This window comes from Saimiri boliviensis, chromosome 2 (genome assembly GCF_048565385.1).
Source record: "Saimiri boliviensis isolate mSaiBol1 chromosome 2, mSaiBol1.pri, whole genome shotgun sequence".
Classification (NCBI taxonomy): domain Eukaryota; kingdom Metazoa; phylum Chordata; class Mammalia; order Primates; family Cebidae; genus Saimiri; species Saimiri boliviensis.
Genome location: NC_133450.1, coordinates 111,819,214 through 111,836,889, shown reverse-complemented (window position 1 = coordinate 111,836,889; position 17,676 = coordinate 111,819,214). Strand labels below are relative to the sequence as shown.

At 54.6% G+C, this 17,676-nt stretch overlaps 2 protein-coding genes across 3 annotated transcripts in view; one reads left to right on the top strand and one right to left on the bottom strand.

Annotated features, from left to right (window-relative positions):
- Positions 1 to 17,676, top strand: part of LOC120363115 (amyloid-beta A4 precursor protein-binding family A member 2-like) — a 58,186-nt gene that overhangs the window by 27,009 nt on the left and 13,501 nt on the right. The window contains exon 4 of the mRNA XM_074394026.1: positions 86 to 17,453. The gene's annotated coding sequence lies outside the window, so the exon portion shown is untranslated. The remainder of the gene's footprint in view (positions 1 to 85; positions 17,454 to 17,676) is intronic.
- Positions 7,923 to 17,676, bottom strand: part of LOC120363964 (uncharacterized) — a 10,280-nt gene continuing 526 nt past the window's right edge. Inside the window, exons 2-7 of one of the 2 annotated variants that reach the window (XM_074394025.1) lie at positions 16,821 to 16,981; positions 11,688 to 11,795; positions 9,905 to 10,020; positions 8,595 to 8,776; positions 8,419 to 8,516; positions 7,923 to 7,997 (exon numbers count right to left, since the gene is read on the bottom strand). In XM_074394025.1, the coding sequence (XP_074250126.1) occupies positions 7,973 to 7,997; positions 8,419 to 8,516; positions 8,595 to 8,776; positions 9,905 to 10,020; positions 11,688 to 11,795; positions 16,821 to 16,981 (690 nt within the window). In that variant the 3' untranslated portion in view covers positions 7,923 to 7,972. Of the gene's footprint in view, positions 7,998 to 8,418; positions 8,777 to 9,904; positions 10,021 to 11,687; positions 11,796 to 16,820; positions 16,982 to 17,676 lie in introns of both variants that reach the window. The other variant, XM_074394024.1, reaches the window with a different exon arrangement.

The following is a 17,676-nucleotide window of genomic DNA, read 5'->3' as shown; positions in this document are numbered from 1 at the left end:
GCCAGATGTTTTGTTGATGGCTGTAGTAGCTTACAGTTTTGTATTTACACGGTCAGAACAATGAGTGCTTCTGCTTGATTCCCAGATTCTCCAAGAGTCCCATGGAGCCACACCACCTGCTGTCTTGGCACTTCATGAGTCCAATGCTGCTTCCCGAGAGGATCTGGTTGGTAGACCATGACCTTGATTACTGCCTCTAAGCCTAGCTTTATTCTCAGCAGCCACCACCTTTTTTGGTACTAGAACAGTGCTTTTTCTAGTACACTCATAAGTGGATGCTGAAATCACAACCTGGCCATTTGGATGTTCAGCTAATGCATTATGCCACAGAGTCCCCGGAACTCACCAACCCATGCTGGAACTCACCGGAGCTCAGGTGTGTAGCACTACCTTGTTTCTCTATGGCTGGGAATGCAAACATTGTTGATGTGTTTATTTCCCATTTTTTACTTTGGAGGTTTTGTTTTGTGAGACAAGGTCTCACTCTGTCATGCAACCAGGAGTGTAATCATGGCTCACTGTAGCCTTGACTTCCCGGGTTCAAGCCATCTCACCTCAGCCTCCAAAAGTGCAAGGAGTCCAAGCGTGAGCCACTGCACCTGGCCTACTTTTGAGCTTTGAGTTCTTTAGAGATGAGTCTCTGGAGATGAGTCCTTGGTCCGATAGGTGGTTTGTAAACATTTTTTCCAATCTGTAGCTTATCTTTCCATCTTTCTAATCAAGTCTTTCAGAGAGCAAAAATATGGTCTCTCTTAGCAGTACTCCGCTGCTGTAGCAGGAGAGCAGACACAGACAGTGTGTAAATGAACATGTGGATGTATCCCTTGAGTAAGTGTCCATTTGTCCACTGATCTCTAGGCAGATCAGTGCTGAGAGGTTGTTTCATTCAGTAGTAGTTGAGCTGCAGATCATCTCTAACCTCATGCTTACTTTCTGTTACTCCACTGTCTTCTGTTGCTGCGGGTGGGAAAGCAGTTCTCATGTTCTTCCTTCTTTCGACCCTTCTGAGTAGCTTTTAGGACCTTTTCTTTGTTTTTTCTGCAATTGTGTTTGGATGGGTCTAGGTATGGATGGATTTGGGGATTGTGCCTCCTGACTCTAAAGGGTCCTGGGTCCTGTCTCTGTTTTCATTCTGGATTTTTTTTTTTTTTTTTTTTTTGAGACAGAGTTTCGCTCTCGTTACCCAGGCTGGAGTGCAATGGCGTGATCTTGGCTCACCGCAACCTCCGCCTCCTGGGTTCAGGCAATTCTCCTGCCTCAGCCTCCTGAGTAGCTGGGATTACAGGCACGCGCCACCATGCCCGGCTAATTTTTTGTGTTTTTAGTAGAGACGGGGTTTCACCATGTTGACCGGGATGGTCTCGATCTCTTGACCTCGTGATCCACCCACCTCGGCCTCCCAAAGTGCTGGGATTACAGGCTTGAGCCACCGCGCCCGGCCAATTTTTTTTTTTTTTTGAGACAGACTCTCTTACTCTGTCACCAGCCTGGAGTGCAGTGGCAAGATCTCAACTCACTGCAACCTCCACCTCCTGAGTGCAAGTGTTTCTCCTGCTTCAGCCTCCCAAGTAGCTGGGATTACAGGCAAACACCACCACGCCTGGCTAATTTTTATATTTTTAGTAGAGACGGGGTTTCACCATGTTGGCCAGATTGGTCTCAAACTCCTGACCTTAGGTGATCCACTCATCTTGGCCTCCCAAAGTGCTGGGATTACAGGATTGAGCCACCACACCCGGCCTGGAATTTCTTTGAGACATGTTGGATCCTGTCATATCATCTGCCCTTTGTCATATTTCCAGTTGATTAATTTTCTCTTCTGCTGTTGAATTCATTAAGTTTTAAATGTCTGTGAATGGCAGCCACTAATTCTGGCATCTGAAGCTCTTAGAAGTCCACTCCTCTTGTTGCCACTGACTTCTGTGCCCTTTTAGTGGTGCTTTGGCTGTGGAAGTCGTATGCAGCACTGGCTGAAGAATCTCAAGGTAGCTAGTGTTAGAACTGAATTGGAGGTCCACCCTGGTAGTGGGGACACACCCCCACACATTTGCTTACAGAAGTCATCTTCTGTGTTGATAATGATTTTTGCAGTATGAGAGCAGAGGGAAAACGGGCTGAGCATTTTCCCTAAACGAGAGTGGACATTCCAATCCCTAGTGAGGCTGGGCGTGGTGGCTCATGCCTGTCATCCAGCACTTTGGGAGGCAGAGGCAGGTGGATCACCAGAGGTCAAGAATTCATGACCAGCCTGGCCAACATGGAAAAACACCATCTCTACAAAAATAACTACCTGTATTTTGGGGAGGCTGAGGCAGGGCGTATTGCTTGAACCTGGGAGGTGGAAGTTGCAGTGAGGTGAGATTCTGCCACTACACTCCAGCCTGGGTAGATCATAAATAAGAGAGATAATTGACTCACAGTTCTACAGCATCTGCTTGGCTTCTGGCGAGGCCTCGGGAAGCTTACAATCATGGCAGAAATGGGAGTGGGTACAAAGAGAGAGAGGAGGGGCCAGGCTTTTTATAAACAAACTGCTCTCAGGTGAACTAACAGAGCAAGAACTCATGCTTCACCAAATGCAGGATGCTAAGCCATCCATGAGGGATGTTCCCCCTCTAACAAATGTGAGATTTGGAGGGGACACACATCCGAGCTGTATCAGGCTGTAAATGTTTTGTTTTGACTCTTAGCTCCTTGAATGACAATTATTTGTTCTCCCTGGCAAGAGAGAGGGATTTTTCCTCCAGCTGGAAGGCAGATGCCAGCCAGGGGGCAGACTGCCAGCCGGCTGGGGTGGCTTACCACACTGTGGAGGAGGGGCCAGGGTCCTGAAGTTGCAGGCACACAGGTGGATATAGGTGGCCGCCAGAGTGGAGGCAGGCTGGAGCTTCCGGGTGCCACAGGGGTCCTGTACACACAGGCTGAGGAATGGTTCAGGGTCCACCTGAAATCAGGGCCACCCAGTCACTGTCTCTAGCCTAGGCCCCTCCTCTCTGCCACTCCCCACGGTAGACTGGGGAAAGGCCTTTCTGGCCCCAGGGGCCAGGCTCACACTCACCACCCAGAAGCAGTTCCCCAAGCTGGAACGGGGGTCCTGGAAGAAGGCCCAGCAGGTGGGGCTCTGTCCTGGGCAGGTCGGCTGAGTCTTCTCGGTGGCCCTGCAGTGACCATCCACCTGGTGGGACAGATGCAAAACGCAGGCCTCCCGCTGGACCATGTGGCTCCCCCATATACATCGGCCGCAGCAGGAGACTCCCCCAACCCTGGTTCTGCAAAGACCTCTGCAGAGCCAGCAGGCCACCGGCCTCTCCTGGGACTCTGCAGCCAGCAGCCCTCAAGAATCTCAGCCAGAGGGAGGAAGGGCAGGTGCACCTGCTCACCTGCCAGGCCAGGCTGAGCTCCTCCAGGCTGCGGGCCACAGAGCCAGCCGGCAACATCAGCTCATTGCCTGCTTCATTGTCATTGGTGCCCAGAAGGCCAGCGGATGATATGCCTGTAGGGAGGAGGGAAGCTGAGGAGGTCCTGAGAGCCTGTGATCCTCCCCCTGGGGACCTGTATGAGAGACAAGCCTGAGGCATGCTCAGAAGCGGTAGAATCCCGCCACCTCCGGCCCTGGCTCCATACCCTCATCGAAGGAGGGAGAGAAAGCACAAGGACTAAGGACAGCATGTGTCCCCCCATCCCCTCTCCAGATCCTCAGCTCGAGTGGTCAGAATCCAGGCCCACCCTTTATGTTCCTTGGCAGAGGGACCACAGAAGGGCCCACTCCACCCTTATCCCAGGGAGCCACATGTCCCAGGGTTGGGGGCAGAAAGCCCTGGGCCTCAGTGCCATCATCTCATCTCAACCACAGTCACCGCCTACAGCCCGGGGACCTGTCGCACTGGAAGCTGAGAATCGTGCATCCGGAAGAGGCTCTTGGTGGTGGGGCCAACCCTGCCGGGGCCCAGACTCACCGTGGTGCCAGAGGCCCAGAGTCAGGCTGCAGAAGCTAGTGGGCACGTCACAGGAGACGGAGACCCCATCCTCACTGGCCAGCTCAATCCTGGGGACATCCCTCCTTGTCATGGCAGGAGGCAGCTGGAGGTCTGGACAGCTCTCCCCCGGCAGGTAGGAGTGGTATAGCCTGTATGCCTGTGGACCAGAGGGGGTGGGCAGGAGGGCTGACCCACAGCCAGGGGACAAACCCCAACCTGCCACAGGCACAGGTCTCCAGGGGAAGCTCGGGCTCTCCTCCTTACCTGTAGGTTGGGGTAGAAGATGAGGGTCACGAGTTTCAGCTCCATGGTCAGGGCCATGAGCCCCAGGCTTGTCCAACTCAGCATCAGGGAGAATGTGTTGTGAGCAAAGTCTTGGGCCAGGAGGATGCTGCTGCACTGGATGCTGAGGCCCACACCCGGCTGTCAAAAGTCACCACGTGCTGGGCCCCGACTACCAGGGCATGGTCTGGGGAGAAGCAGCCCCAAAGGCAATGTGGAGCCAGCTCCACCCACCACAGTGGGAGCACAGTGCCTGCTGGGCACCACAATGCCTAGAGCCCTGGCTTAGGCTGCCCTGAGACCAGGAGTCCCCCTCCCCTGGTGCAGCAGCCAGAGGCCCAGTGATACCCCACCAGCTTCAGGATGACATGAGCTGAAGGTCTATGGCTGATTCAGCCCTAATGAGGAATCAAGTCCTGAGACCCGCTACAAGAATGCTGTGCTTAGTAACAAAGCCTGGCTCAGAGGCCACGTATTCTATGCTTCCATTTATATCAGCTGTCTAGTGCAGGCACAGCCATGGACACAGCAGGCAGACGGGCAGCTACAGTGTTTCATTTGAGGATGATAGAAACGTTTTAAAATCGATTGTGGTGAGGCATGCACAACTCTGAACAAACCAGAAGCCACTGAATCGTGCACTTACAATTCACAGATCGGCCAGGCACGGTGGTGCTAAGCCATCCCAGAGCTTTGCAGGGCTGAGGTAGGAGGACCACTTGAACCCAGGAAGTCAAGGGTGCAGTGAGCCGAGAGCACACCACTGCACTCCAACCATGACAACAGAGTGAGACCTAGTCTAAAAAAAACAAAACAAAACAACAAAAAAAAACCAGATCATACAAGTCATCCATTTAATCTCAAGCTACTGGGGGGAAAAAGACATTAAGTGGATGGCCAACGGCTCACTCAAACAGGACAGCAGTGTCCTGCAGATCTGCCCTCTTGAGGGTAAGGAAGAGATGGCCTGTGCAGGAGCAGGTCCGACCAGTCCAGCCATCGAGGCCCCTGAGCTGTGCCTTGGGGGTGCTCGTGCCCGTGGTGGGACAGCACCATCCACCATGCACAGCCAGATACCTGTTGGCCAGGGCCAGCATCCCGTGGGAGGCACTACCAGTCCCGTGGTCAGGTATCAGAACTGAGGGGCATAGAGAAGCCCATGGTCACACACACAGAACTTGAAGACCAGGCTGTTTTCTGCAGCATCAGCGTGCTGCTTAGACATGACTGCATCCATGCTTCTAGGGAGCCCTAGGCCTCCATGTGAGTCGCACACAGATAAACCGCTCTTTGCCAGGCCTGGGTACTGTGGCTCCCCCATGGACATGAGGGGCTCCCTCATGCATTAAGAACCGTACATGCCTCTTACCCATGTGAGCGAGCCACATGGTTACCTGCATTTCACAGTGGAGGAATCCAAGTCCACAGAGGTTAGCCGACTCACCTGAGCCACACGCAAGCTCCGCAGGAGCCCAGAGCCGCTCATCACAGCACCAGATCACCCCTGACCTGCGAATCTGAACTCAATTAGTGCCCTTCCAGCTGTAATGGGAGGTCTGCCTTCTGTTCCAGCAGAGCCCACAGGGAGAGAGCTGGCCTGAAGCCCTAAACCACCCATGGTACTCCTCTGTTGGGCCAGGCCTTATGTTCTGGACAAAAGCAGGATGTGTAGCCTCAGCCCGAGTCCCATAGGACCTTGGGAAGTCCAGTAAGCTCTGGGCCTGGCACTGTGATGCCACGAGCCTCTACAGGCTTCCCTGTGCCCCCACAGTACGTGCCCTTGCAGGCTCGAGTACAGTGTTACTATCTTGACACTGCGACCTCTGCCTCCTGGGTTTAAGTGATTCTCCTGTCTCAGCCTCCAGAGTAGCTGGAACTATATGCACTCACTGCCATGCCTGGCTAATTTTTTTATTTTTAGTAGAGTCAGGGTTTCACCATGTTGGCCAGGCTGGTCTCGAACTCCCGATCTCACGTGATCTGCCCAAAGTGCTGGGATTACAGGCATGAGCCACTGTGCCTGACTAACAGGTCTAGAAAGTGTCTACAGTTGAGGGGAGGACTGGAACTTTCTCAATATGTAGAGTAGTGTCAAGCCTGGGAGATCTGAATGATCTGGGAGATCTCAGCTCATGTGTGGGTGGAGTGGGTTGAGGAACACTGCTCACTCTGTTGTTGATGGGCTGGTGGAGGGGGTGCAGGGGCAGGTGGACTCACTTACCTTCTAGGGAGCCCAGAAGCCCTGCAGCTGGGGGCACAAAGCAGCCTGAACTCTCTCCCTGCCAGCTAAATCCATTTTTTGGCACCCTCACCAGATCCCACTCACCAGGTAAGCAAATAACCAGGCAGGTGATTCTTCAGGCAAGCCAAAGCCCTGCCCTGGGAGCTCTTCCCTTCCTCAGCCTACATTCTGACCGCAAGGCAGGCGGCAGGAGCAGGAACTTGTATTACATGGAGCCTTTTCCCCATGATGTGGGTCTAGTCCCTATTCTACAGCTGGGGAAACTGAGGCACACAGAGCCGATGCAGAGGAATCCCAGTTAGAGGCAGAGCTGGAGTCCAAATGCTCTGTGAGGCCACCAGCATGGAAGAAGGGGGCTGCCTCCCTTCCTGGAGCCTGGTTCCTGGTGGGTCTCATGCCTGGGAGGGAAAAGGATACTGGGTCCCCAGGCCCCTGCTCTAGACTTGGTTCCCCACTTCCATCTACCACCACTGTGTTTTCAACACAGGAACCAAAGGGGCCTTTTGAAGTGAAAGGCTGATCATGTCCTTCCTAGGTAGAGCAGAAGCCAGAGTCCTCCCTGCTACCCTTCAGCCTCGGGACCTCCCAATCCCTCCCAGTTACATCCACTCTCCCTTGCTCACATTCTGCTTCAGCCCAACCAGCTTGCTATTAAAACAGGCCAGGCATGGTGGCTCTTGCCCGTAATCCCAGCACTTTGGGAGGCCAAGTCTCTGGAGCCCAGGAGTCTGAGACCAGCCTGGCTAATATGGTGAAACCCTGACTCTACTAAAAATACGAACATTAGCCACATATGGTGGCACATGCCTGTAATCCTAGCCACTTGGGAGGCTGAGGCAGGAGAATCACTTGAATTTGAGAGACAGAGGTTGCAGTGAGCTGAGATCACACCACAGCACTCCAGCCTGGGTGACAGCAAATGAGACTCCATCTCAAAAACCAACAGGCCAGGCACATCCCTCTCCCACGCCTCTGTGCAGAGGTGCCCCCACCTGGAGCTCTCTTCCCACGCTGGCCCCATGGCTCTTGCTTGAACTGTACCTTCTCAAAGCTGGCCATGGCCACACCATAGGATCCCCATCCCACCGTCTCACCAATGTTCCATCTCCAGCATTTGCCACCTAAGGTATGGCTCAGTGGTGGTAAATGTTGAGCAGTGGGCCACACCCAGCCTGTAGCCGGCTTCTGCAGGGCCTGCAAGAAAGAAGGGATTTGTGTACTTAAAAGATTACAAAACAGGCTGGGAGTGGTGGCTCATGCCTGTAATCCCAACACTTTGAAAGGGCAAGGGAGGGTGCATTACCTAAGGTCGGGAGTTTGAGACCAGCCTGTAGTGACAAAACCCTGCCTCTACTAAAAACTGAAAAACAGCCAGGTGCGGTGGTGTACATACCTGTAGTCCCAGCAACTCAGAAGGATGAGGCAGGAGAATCGTTTGAACTCAGGAGGCGTAGGTTGCAATGAGCTGAGATTACACCACTGCATTCCAGCCTGGGCTACAGAGCAAAAAAAAAAAAAAAAAAAAAAAAAATGATAAAACAAAAGAAAATGTGACAGCGGAATGGCCTGCTTAAGAGGTGACTCTCAGGCTCTCTGCAGGGAGCTGTGCACACTCTGCTGTAGATTATTTCTTGGGCTTCATGTCTGTCTGAGTAAAACTGAATTTCCTGAAGGCAGGGGTCAGCCTTGCCCACTGCGCTCCTCTGCAGCAGCTCCTAAAATCTTGCCTGCACTGGAACCATGCTCACGAGGTCTCTACGGAGTGAGGAAGGAACCTCAGCTTCCTCTTCTGTGAAATGGGGAGTGAAGAAGCCTCTGTGCAGGGTGGTCAGAGGAGTCAGTGTGTGTCAAAGCATTCAGCATTGTGCCTAATATGTGGCAGGAACGCTGGATGCGCCACTCCCAACCCTGTGTTACCTGGCTGTGAGGCCATACAGGTCCAGCAGGGGTTTGCAGGGCCTCTTCTGTGCCCGTGAGAACGTGGCCTCAGCCCAGGACAGTATCTGGTGGGCCACCTGGAGAGGGAGGGGATAGTGAGAGCTGTCCTGGTCGTCCTCAACTGCCAGACACGCCCCATCCTTGCTCTCACTCACCAGCTCCAGGGTGCGTTTCATGGCCCCAGGGCCACCCTGATGGGCCTGGCACCCCTGATGCCTGGCATCCCGGGCACCCAGGTCTGCAGCTGCCACATGGCCTCCTCTGCCTGCTCCCACTACGGCCTTCAGGGGCCGCAGCGTCACCTCCAGGTAGGAGTCCTTCAGTGTGGCCAGGGGCCCTGCAGCTCGAAGCCAACACCCACCATGAGGCCTCTGGGCAGGTCAGAGGCCCAGCTTGGGCCTCAAGGAAACAGGGCCTCTTCCTGGGGTAAAGATGGTTGGGGAGTTGGGGAAAAGGAATAGAGCAACAGGCACTGGAGATTGCGGGTGAGTTGTCACAGCAGACGCGAGCCACCTCTGCATGGCCTGCTCATAGCTTGTCTGGGAACTTGGATTGGGGGAGGGTTCCCGCCACTCCTAGAAGGGATACAAGGCTCTCTGCGCCTGAACTGTGTGCACAAATGTGGTTTATGCTGAACCCCTGCTTGCCTCCTAGGAGTCTGACAGTGTGGTCTGCGCCAAGCAGCACCTGCCAATGGGGCAGCCCCACTAAACACCCTGGGTCACATAGTGCTGGGACAGCCAAGTGCCTCCCATGTGAAGGCGCTGGGACTGGGAGAGGACACTAGGTGCTGGCCCTGGTTCCCCCTGGACTCCGCCCCAGCCCCCTTCCCTGTGGAAACACTCCTGCCTCCTCTCACTGTAGTCAGTGACAGCTGTAAACAGCACAGTGTGCCGAATTGTGGAGCACTCTCAAATTCACTGCCCTGTGGGTGGCCATAGGACTCTGGCACAGCAGAGAGGCTATGGAGGTGACATTCAATAGCCAGTCAGAGGTACGCCCACCCTGGCACTGGGCAGGGTCTTGGGGGCTCTGCACTGGGCTGGGCATTAGTCCTGGATGGTGGAGAGGCCAGAAGTTCTTAGTCCTGCCAGGAGGGCAGTAACTGTGAGCGTTTAACGATCACAAGGCCACAGAGAGCTCGTCGTGGAACCAGAAAGAGACCCTGTGGCAGTGAGCTTCACAGAAACAAGGCTGTCCACTCAAAAGAAAGCAGGCAGAAGACTGGAGAAACCTAGGCAGCAGGCATAAGGGATATTAGCTTGGAGACCCTGTAAGAATAAGACAGCAGACCGTGGAAAAAAAGGTTGGGCCAGGCACGGTGGCTGACACATGTAATCCCAGCACTTTGGGAGGCTGAGGCAGGCGGATCACAAGGTCAAGAGATCAAGACCATCCTGGCCAATATGGTGAAACCCCATCTCTACTAAAAATAGAAAAATTGGCTGGGCGTGGTGGCACTCACCTGTAGTCCCAGCTACTTGGAAGGCTGTGACAGTAATTGCTTGAACTTGGGAGGCGGAGGTTGCAGTGAGCCAAATTCGTGTCACAGCACTCCAGCTTGGGCAACAGAGCAAGACTCTGTTAAAAAACAACAGCAAAAAACCCAAGACTGTAGGTCCGTAAGAAGTAAGGCGGGGGTCTCAACACAGCTGGGCTGCAGGCTGGCGGGAAGCAAGGCCACCATTCTGATTGAAACAATGCCATAGGCCAATGTGAAGGCTTAGGGCCCCGGACTGGGCGTGGATTTTGGTGCAGGGTTGAGCCCTCCCTCCCACACTCACATTGCAGCTCATTCCACACCTGCTCCAGCCCCACCTGCAGCCAGTCCATTTAAAGAGGCAGGTGCTGAGTCCGTGCCTGCCTGGCCTGGCTCTAGCCCCACAAGGTGGTGACAGCCCAGCCACTTGCCTGCACCGCCTCTAGCCCTGCCTGGGACAGCTGAAGGAGGAGGCCTGCCATGCCATCCAGGGTGCCTGCTGGCTGTACCTATGCAGGGAAGCCAAGGCAGAATCAGGGTGAGGTCCAGGGCAGAGAGAGCCCCAGACCCTCTTGCCCAGGGTGGGATGACTGGCAAGTGGGGGCTACAAGCCAGGCCAGAGGGGGAACTCTCCACCCAATCCTTCCCCCCTCTGCTACCCACCAGGTGCTGGAACCTTCTTTTCTAGCCAAGCTTGCACCTGGGAGCCAACTGCTGCAATCCTGGACTGTTAGGACAGAGAAGAGGTTGGGGCTCCCTCGGGGCAGCATAGGAATGAAATAGACAAAAGGTTTCGGTGCCAGCAGCAGATGCAGGCCTCATCCTGGGGCCATGTGCTCTGTTTTTCTGGGCACAGATGGCCCAAAGAGCTTGGGGTTCCTGACACTGGCTTCTGCCCAGAGAGAGAATGGTAACCCCTTCCCTGTGTCCCAGTCCAGGCCCTCTCACCTCCACATGGCCCCGCAGGTGCCCCTGGCAGCCGTACGCAGCCAGTAGGAGGCTGTGGCTGGCAGCCGGAAAGGTCAGGTATCCCAGGGGCGGAAGGGCTGCCTGTCATCCTGGAACAGGAGCTCCACCTCTGCTGACCGCCTGTGGGCACATGCCCGCAGCACCACACTCTCTTCTCTGCCCCCTGGAGCCAGAAGGGGACCTGCTGGGGCACCCTGATGTTTCCAGCGGCCTCCTCCTCCACCGCTTTCTGTAGCTCCCTACTGCCCCAGGCCAAGCCTCAAAGCCCTAGGACTTGAGAACCTGGAGCTGCACCACCTCAGTCAACCTGCTGAGCCACCTGAAGCCCTCTCTTCTGTACCCTTCCCAGCCGCCTCACCTGACATGGCTGTCAGTGAGGAATGCCATGCAGTCCTGACAGGGTTTCCTGAGCCTTTTTTTGAGACAGGGTCTTACTGTCACTGAGGCAGGAGTGCAGTGGCACCATCACACTTGCTCCCAGCAGCTGGGACACAGGAGCACCCCACTGCACCAGGCTTTAAGTAGAGATGGGAGTCTCACTGTGTTGCCCAGGCTGGTCTCGAACCCCTGAGCTCAAGCGATTCTCCTGTCTTGGCCTCCCAAAGGGCTGGGATTGTAGGTGTGAGTCCCTGGGCCCAGTCCTGACTTCTGAAATCTAAATGCCCAGACCCCTCTCCTTTCTTGAGGCAATGGGGACCATGACCCAGTGAGCCGAGCTGGGACCCAGCCACCACTCACTTTCCTCATGGGACACGGAAGCCTGGAGACGGCCTGGGGCCCTGGACATGGGCAGCCTCACCTCCTCCTCCCTGTTGTCCACATTTCCCTCCAACTGGACCAGGCTTTGAGAAGCTGAGGTGGAGACACGTCCCAGAAGTCCAACCCGCTGAGCCTTGGAGCCGCAAAGCTGGGAGCAGAAGGGCAAAGTCCTGAGTGGAGTCTGTCCCAGGCCCTGTCCCTGGTCTTTGTCTCCTGCCAGCCCCAGGCTTAGGAAGGGGCTGGCTGAGGAGGCTGTAGTTGGACCTGTAGGAAACAAAGGGCAGGCACAATAACCACCCCCAATCTCCAGGGCACCAGGCTCCCAGTGCCTCATCACAGAAAGCACCTATGAGAATACTCGGGGTCAGGCACAGTGGCTCACTGCTGTAATCCCAGCACTTTAGAAGGCTAAGGTGAGCAGATCACTTGAGCCCAGGAGTTTGAGACCAGCCTGGGCAACATGGCAAAACCCTGTCTACCAAAAACACAAAAATTAGCCAGTCTCTTAGCAAATAGATTTAAACAATTTTTAAAATATCCATCTAGGCCAGGCACGGTGGCTCGCCTGTAATCCCAGCACTTTGGGAGGCCCAGGCAGGTGGATCGTGGATCACGAGGTCAGGAGCTCAAGACCGTCCTGGCTGATCTGGTAAAACGCTGTCTCTACCAAAAACACAAAAAATTAGCTGGGTGTAGTGGCACACACCTGTAGTTGTAGCTACTTGAGAGGCTGAGGCAGAAGAATTGCTTGAACCAGGAGGCGGAGGTTGCAGTGAGCCCAAGATGGCACCACTGCCCTTCAGCCTGGGTGACAGAGTGAGACTTTATGAAAAAAAAAAAAAAATGTGAAATAACCATCTAGGAGCCCACCAACCCAGCAGCAGCCTCTACAGGGCAACTTAGAGATGGCTTCCCAGGCCCCACCCAGACACTGATTTAATTGGTTCGAGGGGACACCCCAGGCACTAGTGTTTCTAACATACGCAGTTCCCTGGTGTTTCTGCCAACAGCCCAGGCTTTCTGAGTTTGCATAGGAACCACTGCAAGTTCTAAGCAAGTTCAAGGAGATGCGGGTAACACCTGGCCTAACACCCCCAGGCACTGAGCAGTTTACCTAAATCCCTGCAAGCACCTGTCTTTGGGGTACGGCAGGGACCGGGACCAGGACCAGGACCGGTGTCTAGAATGGGGTGGGGGAGAGGCTCAGAGGCCCCAAGAGAACAGAAGCCTGGAGGAGGCCCTGCCAGGTAAAGGAGCCTCAGCTACCCTGTATTCTAGTCCAGACACTGCAGCTAAGAAGCTGTGCACCCTTCAATAAGGGCAGCACCCTCTGTGGGCCTCAGCTCCAAGGTATGTAAAACAAAGAACAATGGTTCACAAAACTTAGAAGGACTTAAAAGAGTTTGTGTCTGTTACGGGTTGAATTTGGTTCCTCACATATGTTGAAGTCGTGACCCCCTATATCCGTGAACATGGTATTATTTGGAAATAGTTTTTTTGCAAATATCATCAAGTTAAGATGGGACCACAGTGGATGAAGGTAGGCCACACACCCTATGAATGCTGTTCCTAGGAGAAGGCCATGTGAAGACAGCACCCAGAAGGCAGAAGGCCACCACGTGGGACAGAGGCAGAGACTGGCGCGATGCCATCATAGCCAAGCATTGCCGTCAGTGACCAGAAGCTAGAGGTGGTATGGGAGTATCTTCCCTAGGACTTTCAGAGGCAGTGTGGCCCTGCTGACAACTTGATTTTGGACTTCTGGCCTCGCTTGTATTAAGCCTTCTGTTTGGTGGCAGTTTAATACAGTGGCCCTTGGAACTTAATGCAGCGTGCTTACTAAACATGCAGAAGCACATTGATCTCTGAGGAGATCCAAGTTGCTAAGAAGGTACAGCCTAGGATTCCTGTGGAATTTCACAGAGCACAGTGTGATCCTGCCAGGCAGATTGTGGCAGGGGACAGTCTGCAGACCACACAGAGTCGGCCTGAGCCCCGCTGGCTATCGCTGAAGAGCGAGGGCCCCACCCACCTCTGTGCAGCCTGGGAGAGTGTCTGACCTCCCTGAATCTGTCCCTCATCTGTCCTGGGGCCACTGGGTTGTGGGGAGGAACAAAGAAGGCTGACAAAGCCTCTGACCACTCCACAGACCCCAGAATGGAACCAATGAGGAGGCGTCGCAACACCCATCCCAAATAAATCTGGGACAGGGAAGCAAGAGGACCAGTCACTTGCTGAGTGTCCACCACAGGCTCATTCCCAGGCATCTGGTTCGATCAGGCATGGGGCTTACAGATCTGGGAGCAGCCAGGAGCCTGGCAGGGAAAAGGGAAGTGACCATCAGTCCCAGAGAAGAAGAAGCTTGGAAGGAGAAGCTCCTTTGAAACGGCCGCAGCTGCTGGAGTATCAACCCACAAATGCCATCCTCATCCAGCTCCAGATGCCAGGAAGGGAGGGAATTCCTTTCTCACAAGCACCTACTGTGTGCAGATGTACAAATGTCTCTTTATCTCCCAAGGATTCTGCAAGGGATATGTTAGATGTTCCCATTTGACAGTGGGGAAGACTGAGGCTCAGCAAAGGAAAGTCACAAGGTCAAGTTCACCCAGCCAGGGAGACAGAGGCGGCGATGGAAACACAGAGAGAGCAACTGCTATGTCACATGCCTTGGCTTTGCCGGCAGTGGGAACTGCTATCCAGGGCTCTTATCCAGAGCCCCCAAAACCACCCTATGAATTACCTGATCCAAGATGAGGAAACAGATGTTCAGAGAGGTTCCTTGCTGGGATCGCCTGGCAGGTCAGGGCAGAGCAGGCATTGGAGGCAAACTTTGCCCCTTCCTACTTCCCAGGGCTGCTGGGAGGCAGGAAGGGGGGAGATGGGGCCAATAATGGCTAATGACAGCAAATACTTACGTAGTGGCAGCTTTCCACCAGGCATTGCTCTAAGCAATCTATGCCTGTGAACATATGTAATTTTTGCAATATTAACCCCAGTTAGGGCTAGTCCAATTATTATAACCATTTTACACGGGAGGAAACTCGGGTGCCAGGAGGCAGCTGGGCTCAGATTCAAACTTGGGCAGCCCAGCTATTACCTCTCCATTATAGGAAGGGCTGGGCGTTGGGCCGGTGGAGGAGCTGCTTTGTCTTGGGGCCAGGCCTAGCCTGGGGTTCAGCAGGTGTTCCCTGCACCCAGAGTAACGCTCTGGTTCCACCCGGGGTGCTCGTCTGCAGTTCCTCAGGTAGCCACTAGATGGCGGGGCCGCCCAGGCAGTGAGGGCCTGCTGGCCAGGGAGGAGCAGGAGGGAAGTCTGGGCATCTTCCTGAGGGATTGTCAGCCTGGTGCTAGCCACCCACCTCCAGCTCGCCGGAGAAGTCGGGCGAAAGGCCTGCTGTGGTTTCGGAGGGTCAGGCTGAGGTGCAGGCTGTGGGCTGGGGCTGGGGCTGGGGCTGGGTTCACGCTGGCCCAGGATGTACTTGCCGGAGACCAAGAGGGCCTAGGATGAGAGTCTGGGTGTCAAGGCAGGCACAGGGTGGGGCAGGGGTGGGTGGTAAGAGCTGCTGCTTCTCACCATCCCCTGCACCTCGAATACCGAATACTGCAGCACCTGCCACCTCCCAGCCTCCATGCCTGCCCCTGCCCCAGCTGACCTCTAAGAAACACAAATCAGGGCCAGGCGTGGTGGCTCACACCTGTAATCCCAGCACTTTGGGAGACCGAGGTGGGTGGATCACGAGGTCAGGAGTTCAAGACCAGCCTGACCAACATGGTGAAACCCCGTCTCTACTAAAAGTACAAAAATTAGCCGGGCATGGTGGCGCTCACGTATAATCCCAGTTACTCAGGAGGCTGAGGCAGGAGAATCCCTTGAACCTGGGAGGCGGAGGTTGCAGTGAGCTGAGATAGCACCACTGCACTCCAGCTTGGGTGACAGAGCGAAACCCTTTGTCTCCGGAAAAAAAAGAAAAAAACAAACGCAAATCAGACATTGTCACCTGCACTTAAGAGAAACCAGGCTCTGGCACGGCCTGTAGACTGTTTTGTCTTCCCAACCTCACCTCCCTCACTCCCTCCATAAGGGCTGCCCCGTGGTCCTCAAGACAAAGGCCTGCCTCAGTCCCCGTCCGTCTGCAGGGCTAACCCTCACCAGTGAGGCCCCTTTTCCAACACCCTGCCCCCACTCCCTGCTTCCTCCCTGCACAGCATTTACCACGCCCTGACCACAGACCAAACAGCTCTAGTTTGCTGTATCTTCCTGGCCCCGCTGGAATACACCACCCAGGAGGCCAGCACCTGTGCCGTCTCTCTCACTACCCAGTCCCTGAACCTAGAGCACAGCCTGGCATCGTTAAAACACATACATGTTTTCTGAACAGAGGAATAGACAAGGGGTGGGAAACAATGGTTCAGGGCTGAATCTGTCTCACTGCCAACCCTGTTATAAATACTTTTACTGGAATACAGCCATATGCATATCATCTATAGCTGCTTTCACAAGACAGTGGTGGAGTTGGTAGTTGAAACAGACTGGATGGTTCATAAAGCCTAAAATATTTACTATCTGTCCCTTTACAGAAGAGTGTGGGTCCCTGGGATGCATGGATGGATGATAGATGGATGATGATGGATGGATGCAAGGACAGATGGTATGGATGGATGGTGGAGGGATGGAGGGATACAAGGGAGGGAGGGTGGAAGGGTGGGAGGACAGAAATGGGATGGATGGAAGATGGGAAGGAGGAAGGAAGGATGGGTGAATGAATGGATGGGTGGGTGGATAAAAGAACCAATGAACCAGCTACCAACCCCAGGAGGGGAAAGGGGTTGAGGAAAAGGGGTCCCAACACCTCTTTTGAGGCAATCATGACAACGGCAATGCTAACTTCTGTGCCAGGCACCAAGGCTGAGCATTGCTGCGTCACATCTTAACTCTCACCATCACCCTGACACCTGGAACCTGCTGCTGTTTCCATTCCTCAGATGAAACACTGGAAGCTCAGAGAGGAGATGTGCCCTGCCCAGTCACCCAGCAGGCAAATGGCAGAGCCACCATACTGGCGTCTGGCTGCCTCGCTCACACCCCTGCCTTCTGTGGGCACCACCCTCCATACTGCCTCATCACGACGGGTCCCTGGTCCTCCAGCTGCCCCTTTCTCCAGGGGAGACTCACCCTGGGCAGGTCACAGAGCCCCAGCTGGAGGTAGTGCCGCAGTCAGTGTGCGTAGTCGTCTGTACTTCTCCCCAGAAGCTCTGCCGGGCACAAGAGGCCCTGAAGACGTGCTCCAGCATGGCCTCCATGATGATCTTGTCTGGCTGAGATGGCCGATGCCTCTGGAATGAGAGGGTCCATGTGTCGGGCTCATCATGTAAGAGAATGCCCATGGCCAGCTGCAGGTGGAGACCCTCACCTGGCAAGATCATGTGCCAGGAATCCACTGTCAGAGCCCTCATCAGCCACAGCACTTCCTTACACTCTGGTGCAGGATTTTCTTCTTTTTTTTTTTTGAGACACTGTCTTGCTCTGTAGCCCAAGCTGGAGTGCAGTGGCACAATCTCGGCTCACTTCAACCTCTACCTCCCAGATGCAAGTCATCCCACCTCAGCCTCCCAGATAGTTGAGACTACAGGTGCACATCACCATGCCCAGCTAATTTTTTTGTATTCTTAATAGAGACAGCATTCCATCATGTTGGCCAGGCTGGTCTCGAACTCCTGACTTCAGATGATTCCCCGTCTCAGCCTCCGAAAGTGGTGGGATTACAGGCACGAGCCACTGCACTCTGACCATGGCAGGATTTCCGCTGTGAGTACTTAGGGGGATGGGCCTGAGAGACCCAGGAACCCGGATGGGAGGCCCAGAAGAGGAAGGGGGCTTCCAGGGTCAGTTATCCCCAGTTCTCCATGGGCGGGTTCCTGCCCGAGGCTCTGCAGAACAGTGCTTGGCCCCATGAGGAGCCCATCAGGTAGTGATGCTGGAGGAGACCTGGTCCCTGATGCCTACAGGAACCTAAGCTCCCAATTTCCCT